Source organism: Aedes aegypti, chromosome 1 (assembly GCF_002204515.2).
Source record: "Aedes aegypti strain LVP_AGWG chromosome 1, AaegL5.0 Primary Assembly, whole genome shotgun sequence".
In the NCBI taxonomy this organism is placed as follows: domain Eukaryota; kingdom Metazoa; phylum Arthropoda; class Insecta; order Diptera; family Culicidae; genus Aedes; species Aedes aegypti.
In genome coordinates this window covers 27,628,333-27,644,356 of record NC_035107.1, presented here as the reverse complement: position 1 = coordinate 27,644,356, position 16,024 = coordinate 27,628,333, and the positions used below count along the sequence as shown (strand labels likewise).

The 16,024-nt window shown below is 38.3% G+C and overlaps 1 protein-coding gene across 4 annotated transcripts in view; it reads right to left on the bottom strand.

The window, feature by feature from the left end:
* LOC5573724 (G1/S-specific cyclin-D2) overlaps window positions 1-16,024 on the bottom strand; it is a 180,101-nt gene that overhangs the window by 74,860 nt on the left and 89,217 nt on the right. For all 4 annotated transcript variants that reach the window (XM_021839238.1, XM_021839237.1, XM_021839239.1 and 1 more), the window contains one exon: window positions 1,411-1,585. In XM_021839238.1, coding sequence (XP_021694930.1) covers window positions 1,411-1,585 — 175 coding nt within the window. The remainder of the gene's footprint in view (window positions 1-1,410; window positions 1,586-16,024) is intronic.

The following is a 16,024-nucleotide window of genomic DNA, read 5'->3' as shown; positions in this document are numbered from 1 at the left end:
AGTGATCCGTGCGGTCCAAACTTCAACAAATCGCAAACCTCTAGCCCCCCGAAACGCAGCACAACTCCCCACAAAGCGGTTGCAATTTGATCCTTTTTGTGCACCATCACCGTCATCCTCCCTCCTGCCGTCATCAGCCCCAGACCTCAGGAATTTCTTTTGTCCCTCATGAATCGAGAAAAAAAATCAAACAAATCGAGTGATCAAATGACTCGCGCGCCCCTGAATGTGAAGCCGGCCGAGGTAGCCAGCCCCAGAGCAAATCATTCATTTTCGTCAAATGGTTCCCTTTATTTGCGGCGTTATTTATTTATTCATAATTTTCGGCCGGCACCTCATTCGAATCCGTTTGGAATTGTGTTTGAAAGCCGAGATTCGGACAATGAGCACGGTCCAGCAATTGCGAGATCCCTTTTGTCGAACCATTTACTTGTACCTGCAAGAAAGTTGCAACAATCGACGTCTCCCCGTCGTTGTTGGTCGTTAGGACCCACGGAAAAAAGATCGATGATGGAGGCAGTTTTTTGAGGATGACGGATCGTCTCTTAGGACTCCTGTGGAGTCGTTGCACTCGAGAAAAATCGATTTGGAAGCGCAGCGGCCGAGAACGGTCCGCTTTCCAAACCATTGGGAAGTGAGGTGGCCTTGAATATCTCTAGAATCTGCGCGAGAGAGGGAAGCGATCGATGAACGCGCACAAGCGCGCAGATCAATCGCACAAAAACCGACGACTCGTGGGAATACTAATCGATCCGGTTGATAGTCAAGGTCACGAGGAGCTAGGCCCCATTGATAAGTTCCAGCTCATTGAGAACGAAACAAGCGGTTTGTTTGTTTGAGTTGTTTGGGGTTGTCCCATCCACCGAGTAAACAACCTGTCGGTCTGGTTCGAGCGGAAACAGAGCTTAGAATAATTAGCAATAATAGATCGTGACCGCGATCGGGAATGAACCCCTTAAGCTGTTGCCGAATTCTTGGAAGTCCTGTTAACGTAACCATCCCAAGCAGGTCATCACTTCGCAATGCATCGATTAACATAAATCAATCACTTCGTGGAATGCAGCCAGGCAATCTCCGGCGAGGCCCGACTCAGCTGACAGGTTTCATTCATAACCTTTTCGTTCGCCTCTTCCGCCAGCTCTTCTTCATCTTCTCGGAGGCGACACAAGGGACGAAGCGAGAGAGAGGACGCAAAACGAGCTATGCTCAAATATTTATGCTCATAAACTGGACGTCGCCGCCTACCGCGATTCGTATTCATGGGACGCAAGCAAACCCTCGCTTGCTTCGATCGTCACGTAATAATTACAAACGTTCATCATCGCCACCACGTCGTCGGTCGTTCGTTATGCAATTTTTCGATTCGGCTGTAGGAAACATAAAGAAAAGGGTTTCGAACCCGGTACTTACCCCTCGCCGCTAGGGAGATGAAGGCCTGCGCGTGCTTCCGCACCTTCTCTATGCTAATGTCGTGACACTTTTTGTTCTCGATCGGCAGTCGGCACAGGAGCAGCTCCAGGAAGTCCAGCGGCGTCACGGTCGAGACGTCCCACTTTAGCCGGCTCAGGACCAGCAGTTCCCATCGCTGTGGAAGAGAGAAAGAGAGAGAAGGGTGAGACACTTTTCAATGTTGGAATGAGACACTTTTCAGTGCTCGAATGGGACACTTTTGAGAGTCCAAATGAAATAGCTTGCTTAGGACCAGCAGTTTTCATCGCTGTGGAAAAAGAAAGAGAACAATGTCCGTGTGAGCCACTTTTCAATTTTGAGGTGAGACACTTGTCAATGTTGAAGGGAGACACTCTTCAGTGTTCGAATGAGACATTTTTAAGAGTGTTAATTGGACCCCATTCCTGTGTCCTAATGAGAAAGTTATCTGTGTTCTGATGAAACAGTTTGCTCAGGTCCAGCAATCCCCATCGCTGTGGAAAAAGAAAGAGAACAATTCCCGGGTGAGACACTTGTCAATGTTGAAGTGAGACACTTTTCAATGTTCGAATGAGACACTTTTAAAAGTCAAAATTGGGCCCGTTCCTGTGTCCTAATGGGAAACTTTTCTGTGTTCGGATGAAATAGTTTGCTCAGGACCTGCAGTTCCTATCGCTGTGGAAAGAGAAAGAGAACAATATCCGAGTAAGACACTTTTCAATGTTGATGTGAAGCACTTTTCAGCGTTCGAATGGGACACTTCTAGGTGTTTAATGGGAAACTTTTCTGTATCCAGATGAAATAGTTTGCTCAGGAGAAGCAATTTTCATCGCTGTGGAATAAGAAAGAGAACAATATCCGAGTGAGCCACTTTTCATTGTTGAAGTGAGTCATTTTTCAATGTTGAAGTGAGACACTTTTCAGTGGTCGAATGAGACACTTTTAAGAGTCTAAATTCAGCCGATCCCTGTGTCCTAATGAGAAACATTTCAGTGTCCGGATAAAATAGTTTACTCAAAATCAGCAGTTCCCATCGCTGTAGAAAAATAAAGAGAACACGAGTGAGACACTTGTCAATGCTGAAGTGAGACACTTTTCGAGAATGGGACACTTATAAACGTCTAAATTTGATCCATTCCTGTGCTTTAATGGGAAACTTTTCTTTGTCCGGATGAAATAGTTTGCTCAGAACCAGCAGTTCCCATGGCTGTGGAAAGGAAAAAGAACAATGTTCGAGTGAGACACTTTTCTATGTTGAAGTCAGACACTTGACAATATTGCAGTGAAACACTTTTCAGTGTTCGAATGAGACACTTTTAGGAGTCTGAATTGGACCCATTCCTGTGTCCCAATGGGAAACTTTTCTAGGTCCGGATGAAATAGTGTGCTCAGAACCAGCAGTTCCCATCGCTGTGGAAAAATAAAGAGAACAATGTCCGAGTGAGACACTTTTCACAGTTGAAGTGAGACACTTTTCAGAGTTCGAATGGGGCACTTTTAGTAGTCTAAATTGGGCACATTCCTGTGTCCTAATGGGAAACTTTTCTGTATCCGGATTAAATAGTTTGCCTAGGACCAGCAGTTCCCATAGCTGTGGAGAAAGAACGAGAACAATGTTCCAGTGAGACACTTGGGCATGTTGAAGTGAGACACTTTTCAGTATTTTAATTAGACACTTTTCAGAATCGGAATTCGACCTTTTCCTATGTCCTAATGGGAAACCTTTCTTTGCGCGGATGAAGTAGTTTTCAGTGTCCAAGTTGAAAAACTTTTCAGTGTAAGCATAGGACAGTTTAATGTGATTAAATGAAACACTTTTTAGTGTTCGAATAAGACAATTAGTAGTACAGAACAAATGAGACATTTTTCTGTGTCATAATGATACAAAATGCGTCTCGATTCAGACCAGGTTTAGAAACCAAAACCGACATAAATTTTATTTGGATATTTGGATGGCCAATAGAGTTATCAGATATTGAGCCACTTATCAATTTCCAAACGGTACTTTTTTTGAGTGTTCGAATGGGATACTTTGTGTCTCAATTCTGGTTCAGGTTCAGATAATGAAACGGACAATCAATTTATTTTGCAAAAATTTAAATAAAATTAGCATAAAGTAAAGCATAGCATAAGATCATTTATACAACATAAAAACAGAGAGAATGATGCAAAGCATAGAATAAAAAATGACTTTAAATTAATATCTAAAGCACAACCAATCGTGAGAAAGCGGAACAAAATGAGTATATAAGCAGAAAAAATAAAGCAACATAGTTGAATAATATAGAGTGGCAAACAAAGAACAAAAAAAACAATGTCAAACATCACAGAAATCAATGGTGAAGAAAGTCAAGAAATAATAACAAAAAACAGAGGTCAAAGAGAAAAGTAATGGGAGGAAAGATAAAAATGTGCAAGGCTGAAATTAGAGAACAGAGAAGAGCTCAAAATCATGGTCAATATGAAGAGAACAAACAAGCAGAGCCAGATAAGAGTTTTGAGAAATTAAGAGAATAGAGTTGATATCCAACTGCATACATCTTTATGAGACTAAAAATTAAAAAAAATATGAAAAAGAGTACAACAATAAAAAACGGCATAAAAACAAGTGTATTAAATTGTGAAACCTAGCACAGAGGAGGGAAGAGCATTGGGCAGAGAACAAAATTCCGAATCATATTTAAAAATGCAAAAATCCGGTGCTTAAATATCAGAGATCTGTAACCTTACAGGAGGAAAAGAAGTATGATCTGAAAAAAATACTATATCTGGAAAATTATGAGAAATTTGAAGACACTTGAAGATAAATCAGGGAACAGACGGAGAAAATCGACGAAATGAAGAAATCAAAGCGAAGTATATTGAAATAATCAGAGACTATTGAGAGAATATTCAGAAAACACTTAGGGATAAATTGAAGCGTATAGAAGAAAAAATCTTAAAAATCAAAAAGCAGAAAGTGAAACATCAGAAAAATAACAAATAAATCTGGAAGTAGAGAGATAGAGAGTGTCTAAGTGTAGAAAAAATGTAGATGCTTGGAGAGATGAAGCTACTAGAAGCTACTAATATTAACAAACAAATCTAAAAGCGTAAAATGGCTTACCTAAGAAGATGAAGAACAGAACAGACAGCATAATATAATACAATGTTAAAGGACCAAACACCGGAGATCAGGAGTACCAAAAGTAGATGACATAAAACAAAAACTATTCCCAGACATCGTAACGCAGAAAGCGGAGCATACTTAGTAGATAGAAAAACAGAGAAAAGAAAGCAGAGAATGGAGGAAAAAGGACAAAGACCGGGATAGCGATGACAAGAAAACACAGCATTCAGAGAGTAAACAAAGTCTTGTAATAATAATAAAAAAAACAAAGAAGAAAGTTATTTAAAGAGAAAGGGGAAAAATAAATTGCATGACTCAAGAGATAAAAATTGAACAGTGAACCATGGTCTGTACTCCACATATAGAGAGCAAAAATCAATAAGCAGAAAAGAGAGTAGAAAAAAAATAGTAAACAACAGATTGTATGCAAACCAAAAAGAGCATTAAAAAGAGCAACGAAACAACAGAAAACGGAATGAAACAAACAAGTGCAATGAATTGGAAAACCTAGCACAGAGCAATCAAAAAACCAGAAAGCAGGCCGATAACCAGCGACAAGATATCAGAAACCAATGAATAAGCTGAAAAGAGAGCACAGCAAGAACAGAAAACAAATGGTACATACATAATTAAAAATAAAAAGTAGAGAACAAAGAATAGAGAGCTAGAAAACAAGTAACAAATAAGAAGAAGTGTGCTGAATTGCGTTCGAAATACAGAAATCGAAAACTCGAAACTCATATGTGCAACGTTACTAAAAAAATGAGAAATAAAAAAAAGATTTTAGAACTCTGGGATCAAAATCAAGGAATAAAAGTGTGAAATGATCATAAACGAAGGAATAAAAGTGTGAAATGTTAGAAGTCTACCATCATAAAAGAGGAATTTAATGGTCAAATTGAAACAAGTCTTGAAATACAAAAAAAAAAGGAATCAAGAAAAGCACGGAGTAAAGAAAGCTAAAGAACAGAGAAAAAGAAATACAAAGCGAAAAAAGTTCGTGGAATAAAGGGCAGACATTAGAGTATAACAAAGATGTTATCTATGAAGAAATGATGATGTGATAAAGCAGAAAACAGAGAAATGATAACGGAGACGAACGAAAAACAATCGAAAATAGAGAGAAACCATAAATCTAACCGAATCATTATACTAGAAATCAGAAATTAGAGAAGAATCAGAAAAGAGAGCACAAAACAAAACAAAAAACAGAAAAGATGTAACAATGACAAGGTAACAAATATAAATGATGAATAAATAAAGTCGAGACATAATTAAAATTAAAAAAAAAAAACAGAGAAAAGTAATATACAGAGGAAGGAAGGAAATGTGCATAGTTATGAAAAAATAAATTAGAGAACAGCGATGTGGCTAAAATCATGGTCTATACACAGAGAGCAAAGACCGAAAAGCAGATAAGAAAGTAGAGAAACAAAGAGCAAATAGTCGACAACAAGAAGAAGAGGAAAACAGAAACTAGAACCGAGAGACCAGAAATCAAAAATAATATGAAAAAGAGCAAAGAGACGACCAGAAAAAAAAACGGAATAAATCAAACAAATGTAATGAATTTGAAAAAAAAATCTAGCACAAGAGAAGATGATCAAGCCTCAGAGATCTGTAACGCTACAGGAAGGAAACGAAAGGAAAATCAGATAAATTCCAAAGCTGGAAGATTATTAAAATCTGAAAGCAGATGAGTGATTTTCAAAGAAATAAAATAAATTTAGGTACTGGAAAAGTGAATTCCGCTAATCTCAACAAAATAATCTAAAAGCGTAAAACGACAAATTTAAAATAAGGAAAATAGATACCAGAGAACAATTACAAAAGTTCACAATAAGCACAGAGCAAAGAAAGCTGACATACAGAAGAAAAGGAATACGAAGGGGAAAAATGTGTGGAATAAAGAGCAGAAATTCGAGTGCAGAAATGATAGATTCCATAACTATGATCAAAATTCAGAGAGAATCTAGGAAAGGATAAAGTAGAAAGCAAAGAAAAGAAAACAGAGTTGACAGGAAATGGTAGAGAAACGAGAAATACAGAGAGAAACCAAGAAGTAGTCCGAAACAAACAAATACAGAGAAAAAAAAAGAAATGTGTTATAAAATTATGTAGAAACGAAGAACAAACAATTGAAAACAAAGAGTAATCAGACTGAATCCCAGAGGCTAGAACTCAGAAATCAGAGAATAAGCAGATGAGAGAGCACATTAAAACCAGAAAGCATATGGTAGATAATTGAAAACAAAGAGTAGAAAACAAAGACTAGATAGCTAGACAACATGAAACAAGAAGGATACTGAACCGAATACGGTACCCATAATAACGTTCAAATGACAAACGTAGAAAGAAAATTCAGAAAGCAAATAGAGATAAATTTAAGAAAAAAATATCTGAGGACAATACGATAGATTCTCATAACATTCATTCATTCAGATAACAGAAATAAATTTAAGTGCTTTAGGAGAGAATTTTGCTAATCTTAACAAAGAAATCTGAAAGAGTGAAATGAAAAAAAGCAATTGGAAAACCTATCACAGAGCGGGCAAGAAACCAGAAAGCATACCGAAGCCCAGCGACAAGAAATCAGAAATCAAAAAAGAAGCTGAAAAAAAAACACAGCAAAAACAAATGATCCAGAATTAAAAATAAAAAGAAGAGAATAAAGAATAGAGAGCTAGAAAACAGGAAACAAACGAAGGAATTAAAGTGTAAAATATTAAAAGTCTACAACCATAAAAGAGGAATTTAGTGGTTAAATTGAAAGAAATCCTGAAATACAAAAAAAAAATACAGAGAGAATCTAGGAGAGAATGAAGTATAAAGCAGAGAAAAAAAAACAACGATTGAAAACAGCGAGAAACCAGAGAGCAGACCGTAGCTCAGAGACGAAAAACCAGTAAGCAGAGAATAAGCTGAAAAGAGAGTACAGGTGAAACAGAATCAAAATGCTAAGTAATTAAAAATAGAGAGTAGAGAACAAGGAACAGATAAGTAGAAAACGTGAAACATGAAGAAGTGTACTGAGCAGAACACGAAATTCAGAATAGGTAAACGCAGAGAGATAATTCAGAAACAAATAGAGATAAATTTAAGAACAAAACATATACAGGAAGCAATGCGAAAGATTCTCAGAACAGAATGAAAATAAATTTAAGTACTCTATGAGAGAACTCTGCTAATCTTTACAAAGAAATCAAAAAGCGTTAAAGGACTAATTCAAGAAGAAGAAGAAGAAAATATGGAAAATAGACAGCATAAAACAATTACAAAAGTTCACAACAAGCACAGAGCAAAGAGAGCTGACAAACAGAGAGAATGAAACACAAAGAGAAAAAAGTGCTATGAATAAAGAGCAAGAATAGAGTATAACACTGATGTCATAACTATGATCAAAATTCAGAGAGATTCTAGGAGAGAATAAGGTAGAAAACAGATAAAAAAGATATATGTGACAGAAAATTATGTAGAAACGAAGAACGAAAGATCGAAAACAGACCCAATCCCAGAGACTAGAAATCACATATCAGAGAATAAGCAGAACAGAGAGCACAGCAAAAACAGAAAGCTAATGGTAGATAATTTAAAGCAAAGACTAGAGAGCTAGAAAATATGAAACAAAAAGGAGTGGACTAAGCCGAATACGGGACCAAGAATTACGTTCAAAAGACAAACTCAGAGAGAAAAACCATAAAAAATAAAAATAAATTTAAAAACAAAATTAAATTTGTAAGCAGAATAAATTCTAAGAGCAGAATGAAATTCAATGAAGTACTGGAAGAGAGAATTCTGCTAATCTTAACAAAAAAATCTAAGAGCGTAAAATGAAAAATTAAAGAATATGAAAAATAAAACATATGAAAATGACAGCAGGGAACAATTTCAAAAGTTCACAACAAGCACAGAGCAGTTTTCTTAACTGACAAACAGAGAGAGAGAGAGTATCACACAGAGAAAAAAAATGCGTGGAATAAACAGCAAAAATTAATGTATAACTAAGGTGTCATAACTATGATCAAAATATAGAGAAAATCGACGGAAGAATAAAGAAGAAAACATAGAAGATAGACAATTATAGAGAAGCGAATAACAAACTATCGAAAACAGAGCGAAACCAGAAAGCAGACCGAATCCCAGAGACAAGATATCAGAAATCAGAGAATAAGCTGAAAAGATATCACAGCAAAATAGAAACAAATAGGGATAAATTTGGGAAATAAAAATTCTTAAACACGAATGAACATGAATTTAAGCACTGCAAGAAAGAATTCTGCTAGTCCTAACAAAGTTTAGAAGAGTAAAATGACAAATTAAAAAAGTCTAAGAAAAAAAAAACACGGAAAGTTGAAAGCATAGAAAAATTACGTATTAGCAAAGAGAACTAACAAACATAGAGAAAAGAACATAAAGAGAAAAACTGCATGGAGTAGAGAAAATAATTGAAAGTACAACAAAGATGTCATAATTATGATCAATGTACAGAGAGAATCTAGAAGAGATTAGAGCAGAAAACAGAGAAAAGATTACTGAAATGACAGGAAATGAAAGAGAAACGAGGAACAAATGATCGCAAACACAAGGAAACCAGAAAGCAGACCTAAGACTAGACAAGATTTCAGGAATCAGGGAATCAGCAGAAAAGAGAGCACAGCAAAAACAGAAAGCTAATGGTAGATAATTGATAATTAAAACAAAGAATAGAAAACTAGAAAACATGAAACAAAAATAAAGTGTGCTGAAACGAAAACGGAGCCCAGAATTACGTTCAAATGACAAAAGTAGAAAGCAAATAGAGATAGTTTTATGAAAAAAAAAATCTGGAAGCAATACGAAAGATTCTCAAAACAGAATGAAAATAAATTTAAGTACTCACTGAGAGAATTCTGAGAATCTTAATAAAGAAATCTAAGAGCGAAAAATTAATGATTCAACAAGATGAAAAATAAAAAAATGAAATTAAAATCAAAAGACTTTCAGAACCCTGAAAACAAAAGAGTTTATTAAGGAAATTGACCAAGATAATTAAAAGATCAGAAATGAAGGAATAAAAGTGTAAATTTTAAGTGTCTAGCACCAAAAAAGCGGAATTTGACTACCATTAGAATAAAAAAGAAGAAATCTGGAAAACAGAAAGAGAGTTAGCAGAATGGAAGGCGAGAGGTCAGTTTGAAAACATAAAAAAAGATATCTGAAACCCGGAAGTAAGTAAGCAAAAAACTAAATTGAGATAATTGATTGGTAAAAAGGGAAAAATTTTGAAACAGAAAGACATATAAGAACAGAAATAAAATATTAAGAATAATAAGTGAATATCTTAGAAAAAAAGAAATCTGAGCAAAAATAAATGGAAAAGAGATCGAAGTAAAATAAGGCAGTAAAGAACATGAAAAGAGGTAGAGAAAATAAAAAACAGAAATCAGAAACAAATTTGACAACAAGAAGTGACCAATCTGAAAACAAGGAGTGACAATTCCAGAAAACCAAAATCTGAATCCAAACTTTGGAGCACACATATAGTTTTGAAATCAAAAAGGAAGATCTGGAACCCAATTGTACGAAACCAAAAACAAATTAAGAGAATCTAACAGTAAAAAGAGAGAAATCTACGAACAGAACGACAGAATTTAAAAGTGATAAGAGGTATATAAAAGGATAAAAAAAAGAAATCTAGTCAGAGAACGCAAATAGTTAAATCTCAAAACAAAAAGAGTAGAGCTAGACAGTTGAAAAGTGACTAAAGTCAAAGAACATGAAGAAATAAATAAATGAAAAATGAGAGAGGCAACATGAGAGGGAGAGAGATAAAAAAAGAAACAGAGAGATGAGAACGGAAGGAACAAATCTGAGAACAAAAAGTGGCTTCTAAGAACACAAATTAAAACGGATATAAGTGACAAATTGTAGAAAAGAAAGTGGCCAACATGTGGAACAAAAACTGACAAATCTGAGAACATAGAGTGACTAATCTGAGATCAGAAACTGATAAATTTGAGAACTGAAATTGAAGAGAAACGACGAACAAACGTTCGAGCAAAGCAGAGCTAGAGCAGAGCCAGAGCAAACCTAGAGCAGAGCTAGAGCAGAGATAGAGTGAAAGAAGCTTGGAAAAGCTTCTATCAGAAGCTTGGAAAAGCTTCTATCAGAATCAGAATCGAATCGAAATCGAATCGAAACCGAATCGAACTCGAATCGAAATCGAATCGAAATCGAATCGAAATCGAATCGAAATCGAATCGAAATCGAATCGAAATCGAATCGAAATCGAATCGAAATCGAATCGAAATCGAATCGAAATCGAATCGAAATCGAATCGAAATCGAATCGAAATCGAATCGAAATCGAATCGAAATCGAATCGAAATCGAATCGAAATCGAATCGAAATCGAATCGAAATCGAATCGAAATCGAATCGAAATCGAATCGAAATCGAATCGAAATCGAATCGAAATCGAATCGAAATCGAATCGAAATCGAATCGAAATCGAATCGAAATCGAATCGAAATCGAATCGAAATCGAATCGAAATCGAATCGAAATCGAATCGAAATCGAATCGAAATCGAATCGAAATCGAATCGAAATCGAATCGAAATCGAATCGAAATCGAATCGAAATCGAATCGAAATCGAATCGAAATCGAATCGAAATCGAATCGAAATCGAATCGAAATCGAATCGAAATCGAATCGAAATCGAATCGAAATCGAATCGAAATCGAATCGAAATCGAATCGAAATCGAATCGAAATCGAATCGAAATCGAATCGAAATCGAATCGAAATCGAATCGAATCGAATCGAATCGAAATCGAATCGAAATCGAATCGAAATCGAATCGAAATCGAATCGAAATCGAATCGAAATCGAATCGAAATCGAATCGAAATCGAATCGAAATCGAATCGAAATCGAATCGAAATCGAATCGAAATCGAATCGAAATCGAATCGAAATCGAATCGAAATCGAATCGAAATCGAATCGAAATCGAATCGAAATCGAATCGAAATCGAATCGAAATCGAATCGAAATCGAATCGAAATCGAATCGAAATCGAATCGAAATCGAATCGAAATCGAATCGAAATCGAATCGAAATCGAATCGAAATCGAATCGAAATCGAATCGAAATCGAATCGAAATCGAATCGAAATCGAATCGAAATCGAATCGAAATCGAATCGAAATCGAATCGAAATCGAATCGAAATCGAATCGAAATCGAATCGAAATCGAATCGAAATCGAATCGAAATCGAATCGAAATCGAATCGAAATCGAATCGAAATCGAATCGAAATCGAATCGAAATCGAATCGAAATCGAATCGAAATCGAATCGAAATCGAATCGAAATCGAATCGAAATCGAATCGAAATCGAATCGAAATCGAATCGAAATCGAATCGAAATCGAATCGAAATCGAATCGAAATCGAATCGAAATCGAATCGAAATCGAATCGAAATCGAATCGAAATCGAATCGAAATCGAATCGAAATCGAATCGAAATCGAATCGAAATCGAATCGAAATCGAATCGAAATCGAATCGAAATCGAATCGAAATCGAATCGAAATCGAATCGAAATCGAATCGAAATCGAATCGAAATCGAATCGAAATCGAATCGAAATCGAATCGAAATCGAATCGAAATCGAATCGAAATCGAATCGAAATCGAATCGAAATCGAATCGAATCGAAATCGAATCGAAATCGAATCGAAATCGAATCGAAATCGAATCGAAATCGAATCGAAATCGAATCGAAATCGAATCGAAATCGAATCGAAATCGAATCGAAATCGAATCAAAATCAAATCGAAATCAGTAATATTGATCGATTATAGAAGAAATATCGATTACTTTGCGCCATCCCTAAATCATCTAATGACCTCACTCGGTGCGTTCTTTTCCCATACGTAATCGGACAATGACTCTGTAGCCATTATCGTCTAATTATCACATGTAAAGCCAAATTTTATCTCCTCGAATTCGCTTACAAGTGGAGGAAGACACACTAACACACCATTACGTTCCCATCTAAGCAAGCAAGTTTTTGTCGACGCGTCACCAATTGGCGACGGGGACTTTAAAAATTTGACCCAATTTGTCTGCGGCGGAGAGCAATTCGATTCGTACTCCCCCGCATTTTTGCGATGAGAAAGAACTAAAAGTTCATTTATCGGTGTACGTGTTATCAGTCTGTCATACTCGCAAACTTTTTAGCATGTGTGCGTGACAAAGACCTTCGCGAAACACTTTTCCCGAAAAAAAGATAAAAGTGTTCCTTTCATCATCATCAAAGCCAACTGAGATAATAAATAATGGGCAATAGAACTGTTCATGGGCTTGTTTCGAGCTATATCTGATTTTGACAACTGTTTTACGCATGAACTGTCAAAACAGAAAATTTGGTAAAGAAAACAGTATTGGAATGTGATTTGATTATTTTCGATCAGTGTAAACGCAGCTTAACTGTCAAAATCACACAGTCTGCGTGTGTGAGAGTGCGTAAACAACTGCGTGTGAACCAGTAAAAGAACACGACCATTAACCGGAAAGTAAATAAACCGCTTATCAGAACGCAGATCCGTCTTTCAGTGTCGCGACTTTGGCGAGCGAGAACGCCGAGATGGGGTGTAGTTAGATAAACACGCGAGCAGGAACTAAATTTGGACCGTCGTCGCCGTCGCCTGCTGCAATCGGCGCAGAAACAGCTGATTACACGTCGCCACACACGGGGTTTTTTCTCTTTAGTTTGCGCTAGGAGAAACTGATTCGCAAGTTTGCGTCCCCTCGATTGACGTAACCAAGGCACAGCAGCAAGACAACACTGGACTACTTTGTTGCCAATGGTAGAAGGCAGGAATTGATAACAGATGCTTTTTCGATGGCGAAAGGGCTCCTTGGATTCCGCTTCGCCTAGGGTTGTGCGAAGTTCAAAATCCAACCCTGCGAGTGACGTTTCGTGGTCTTCACTGCGGGGAACCCTACAAAAGCACGGAAGAATCGCCACGCGGTGCACCAATTGAGGTCATCGATGATAAGTCTCCTGCCGAAATCAGGAAAAGTACCGCCGTAGCAGCTGATTTCTGTTTGAAAAGTAACTTCCTGTGTTAAATCGAACAGTCAAATAACAAAAAAAAAAACGTGGCGCTGGCTGTCATTTCGCAACCATGCGGGGTGCGCACGACCACTCCCTCGTCTGGGAACGCGAATGGCATCGGATTTGCAGCACACAAAATCGGCATTTTAACGCGCCGCATAATTATAACAAATGTCGAAAAAACGTAAAAACAAGCTTATGAGTTATTGGCTTTTTTTGGGGGGTTATGGGCCTAACGGGGACCGCAACGAAGTTGTTGCCGAGCCGACGACTCTGAAGGAGTTTCAAAAAGCAGGTAACGAGTTTCGATCTTTTTTCGCGGCGGTTCGCATCGAAGCGCGATCGGCAAGGACCGGAATATCTATTTAAATTTGAACGGTATGCGCCCCTCTTGTTGTTGTCGGGTCGTTCGGTTATTGTGCCGAGATATGTTTCTCAAATAACAAATAGCGCTTATGATTGAAGCTGCGACCGTGACTCCCAACCCCTTCCTCTGCGCCGTCATCGCAGTAGGCAGGGGTGACCTTTTGAGCCTCAGCATTGCGGAGCCGCGCGATTTCGAGAGGATCTTTCAACCAGAAGGAGCCTATAATTAGGCACTCTGGCCGTTGTTGGTCGAGATCACGCGATTATGGAATATCTAGCACTGACCCCAACCATTACCCAACGCATTCAATCAAATCGAGCACGACCGCCTTTTGATTCATTACAATACTACACGGCTTTCTGTCACCTTATCGCTGTCCATCGATAAGACGGAACTATCGGAAACTTTCCCGATCAACCGCCGCCATTGTTCTACACGTTGACACACTAAAAAACTACCGTTTGACTACCGCCGCCGCCGCAGCTCGGCACACTAGATAACATTGGTAACAATGCATCTGTCACAATCGCGGGCGCCTACTGCGATCGGGTTGTCCTCGTGCGTGCGAACCATTAAACGAGGTGTTATTAATCGAGAGCCATTCATTATCGTTCGTTCGGCGATGATCGGCGCACGAAGGCACGAAGTGAAGCGCGGCGGCGGACGATCGATACCCATCGATAACGAAACAAAGCGGAATGACGCTGAAAGCGAAACGCTCGTCGGTCGGGCAGATTGCTTCTCATTATGTGTTACAGGATTTTTAATTTGCTTTTACCAAATATGAAAATTATTATGGCTTTTTGTTGTGGAAGCTTTCGGGTGTCCCTGCTCGCGATGAATAGCTCCGCCGGACGCCGGTTTTTGGAACCCGTCCCGAACCGAAGAAGATCGTCGGTTGTCGATAGGTGACTTGCAACAATGGCGGCGATCGAGGATGAGGACTCGTGTGAGGAAGTTCTGTGCCGACGACGTCGGCCGACTTGATGGAGTCCAGCGCCTAGATATTTAGACAATTGGAACTATTTTAATTGGGTGTTTCTGCTTCTCGGAATGGATGATGTTTCAATTCCGAAGCGAGAAGAGGGAAGGGCGGGGATGAGGAATGATATTTACAGCATAGAGGGGCATGTAAAAGCGAACAAGTGCCAATGGAATTCCGATCCCGTGGCCGATAATTTGTTTGGCCTTATCGATCGACCGCGAAGGACGATTAAAATCAGGAGAGGAAGCTCTGTCGGAATGGTAATTTGAATGGAGATGAAAGGGTAAAGTGTATTCTTCGGAAGGTCTTCTGAGAGAGGAAAAGGACAGTACAGAAGTATGGTCCTTCGATGAGTTGAGAATCATCGTAATTATGCTTTTATTGAAATTGCTGTGGGTTTTGACATCAAATAAAAGCCGCCGCGTTTTCTGTTAGAGGATACAAGGAGGCCGCAATGGTATGTTCTACAAAGTAGCCTGAGATTCTCCACAGAAGCCGCCTGATCTCCACTACAGGAGGCACCTGAACTTCTCCAAGAAGGTTGGAAGGACTTCTTCAAGAAGCTTGGAGAGACTTCTCCAAGAAGCTTGGAGAGACTTCTCCAAGAAGCTTGGAGAGACTTCTCCAAGAAGCTTGGAGAGACTTCTCCTAGAAGCTTGGAGAGACTTCTCCAAGAAGCTTGGAGAGACTTCTCCAAGAAGCTAGGAAATACTTCTCCAAGAAGCTTTGAGAGACTTCTCCAAGAAGCTTGGAGAGACTTCTCCAAGAAGCTTGGAGAGATTTCTCCAAGAAGCTTGGAGAGACTTCTCCAAGAAGCATAGAGAGACTTCTCCAAGAAGCTTGGAGAGGCTTCTCCAAGAAGCTTGGAGAGACTTCTCCAAGAAGCTTGGAGAGACTTCTCCAAGAAGCTTGGAGAGGCTTCTCCAAGAAGCTTGGAGAGGCTTCTCCAAGAAGCTTGGAGAGGCTTCTCCAAGAAGCTAGGAAATACTTCTCCAAAAAGCTTGGAGAGACTTCTCCAAGAAGCTTGGAGAGACTTC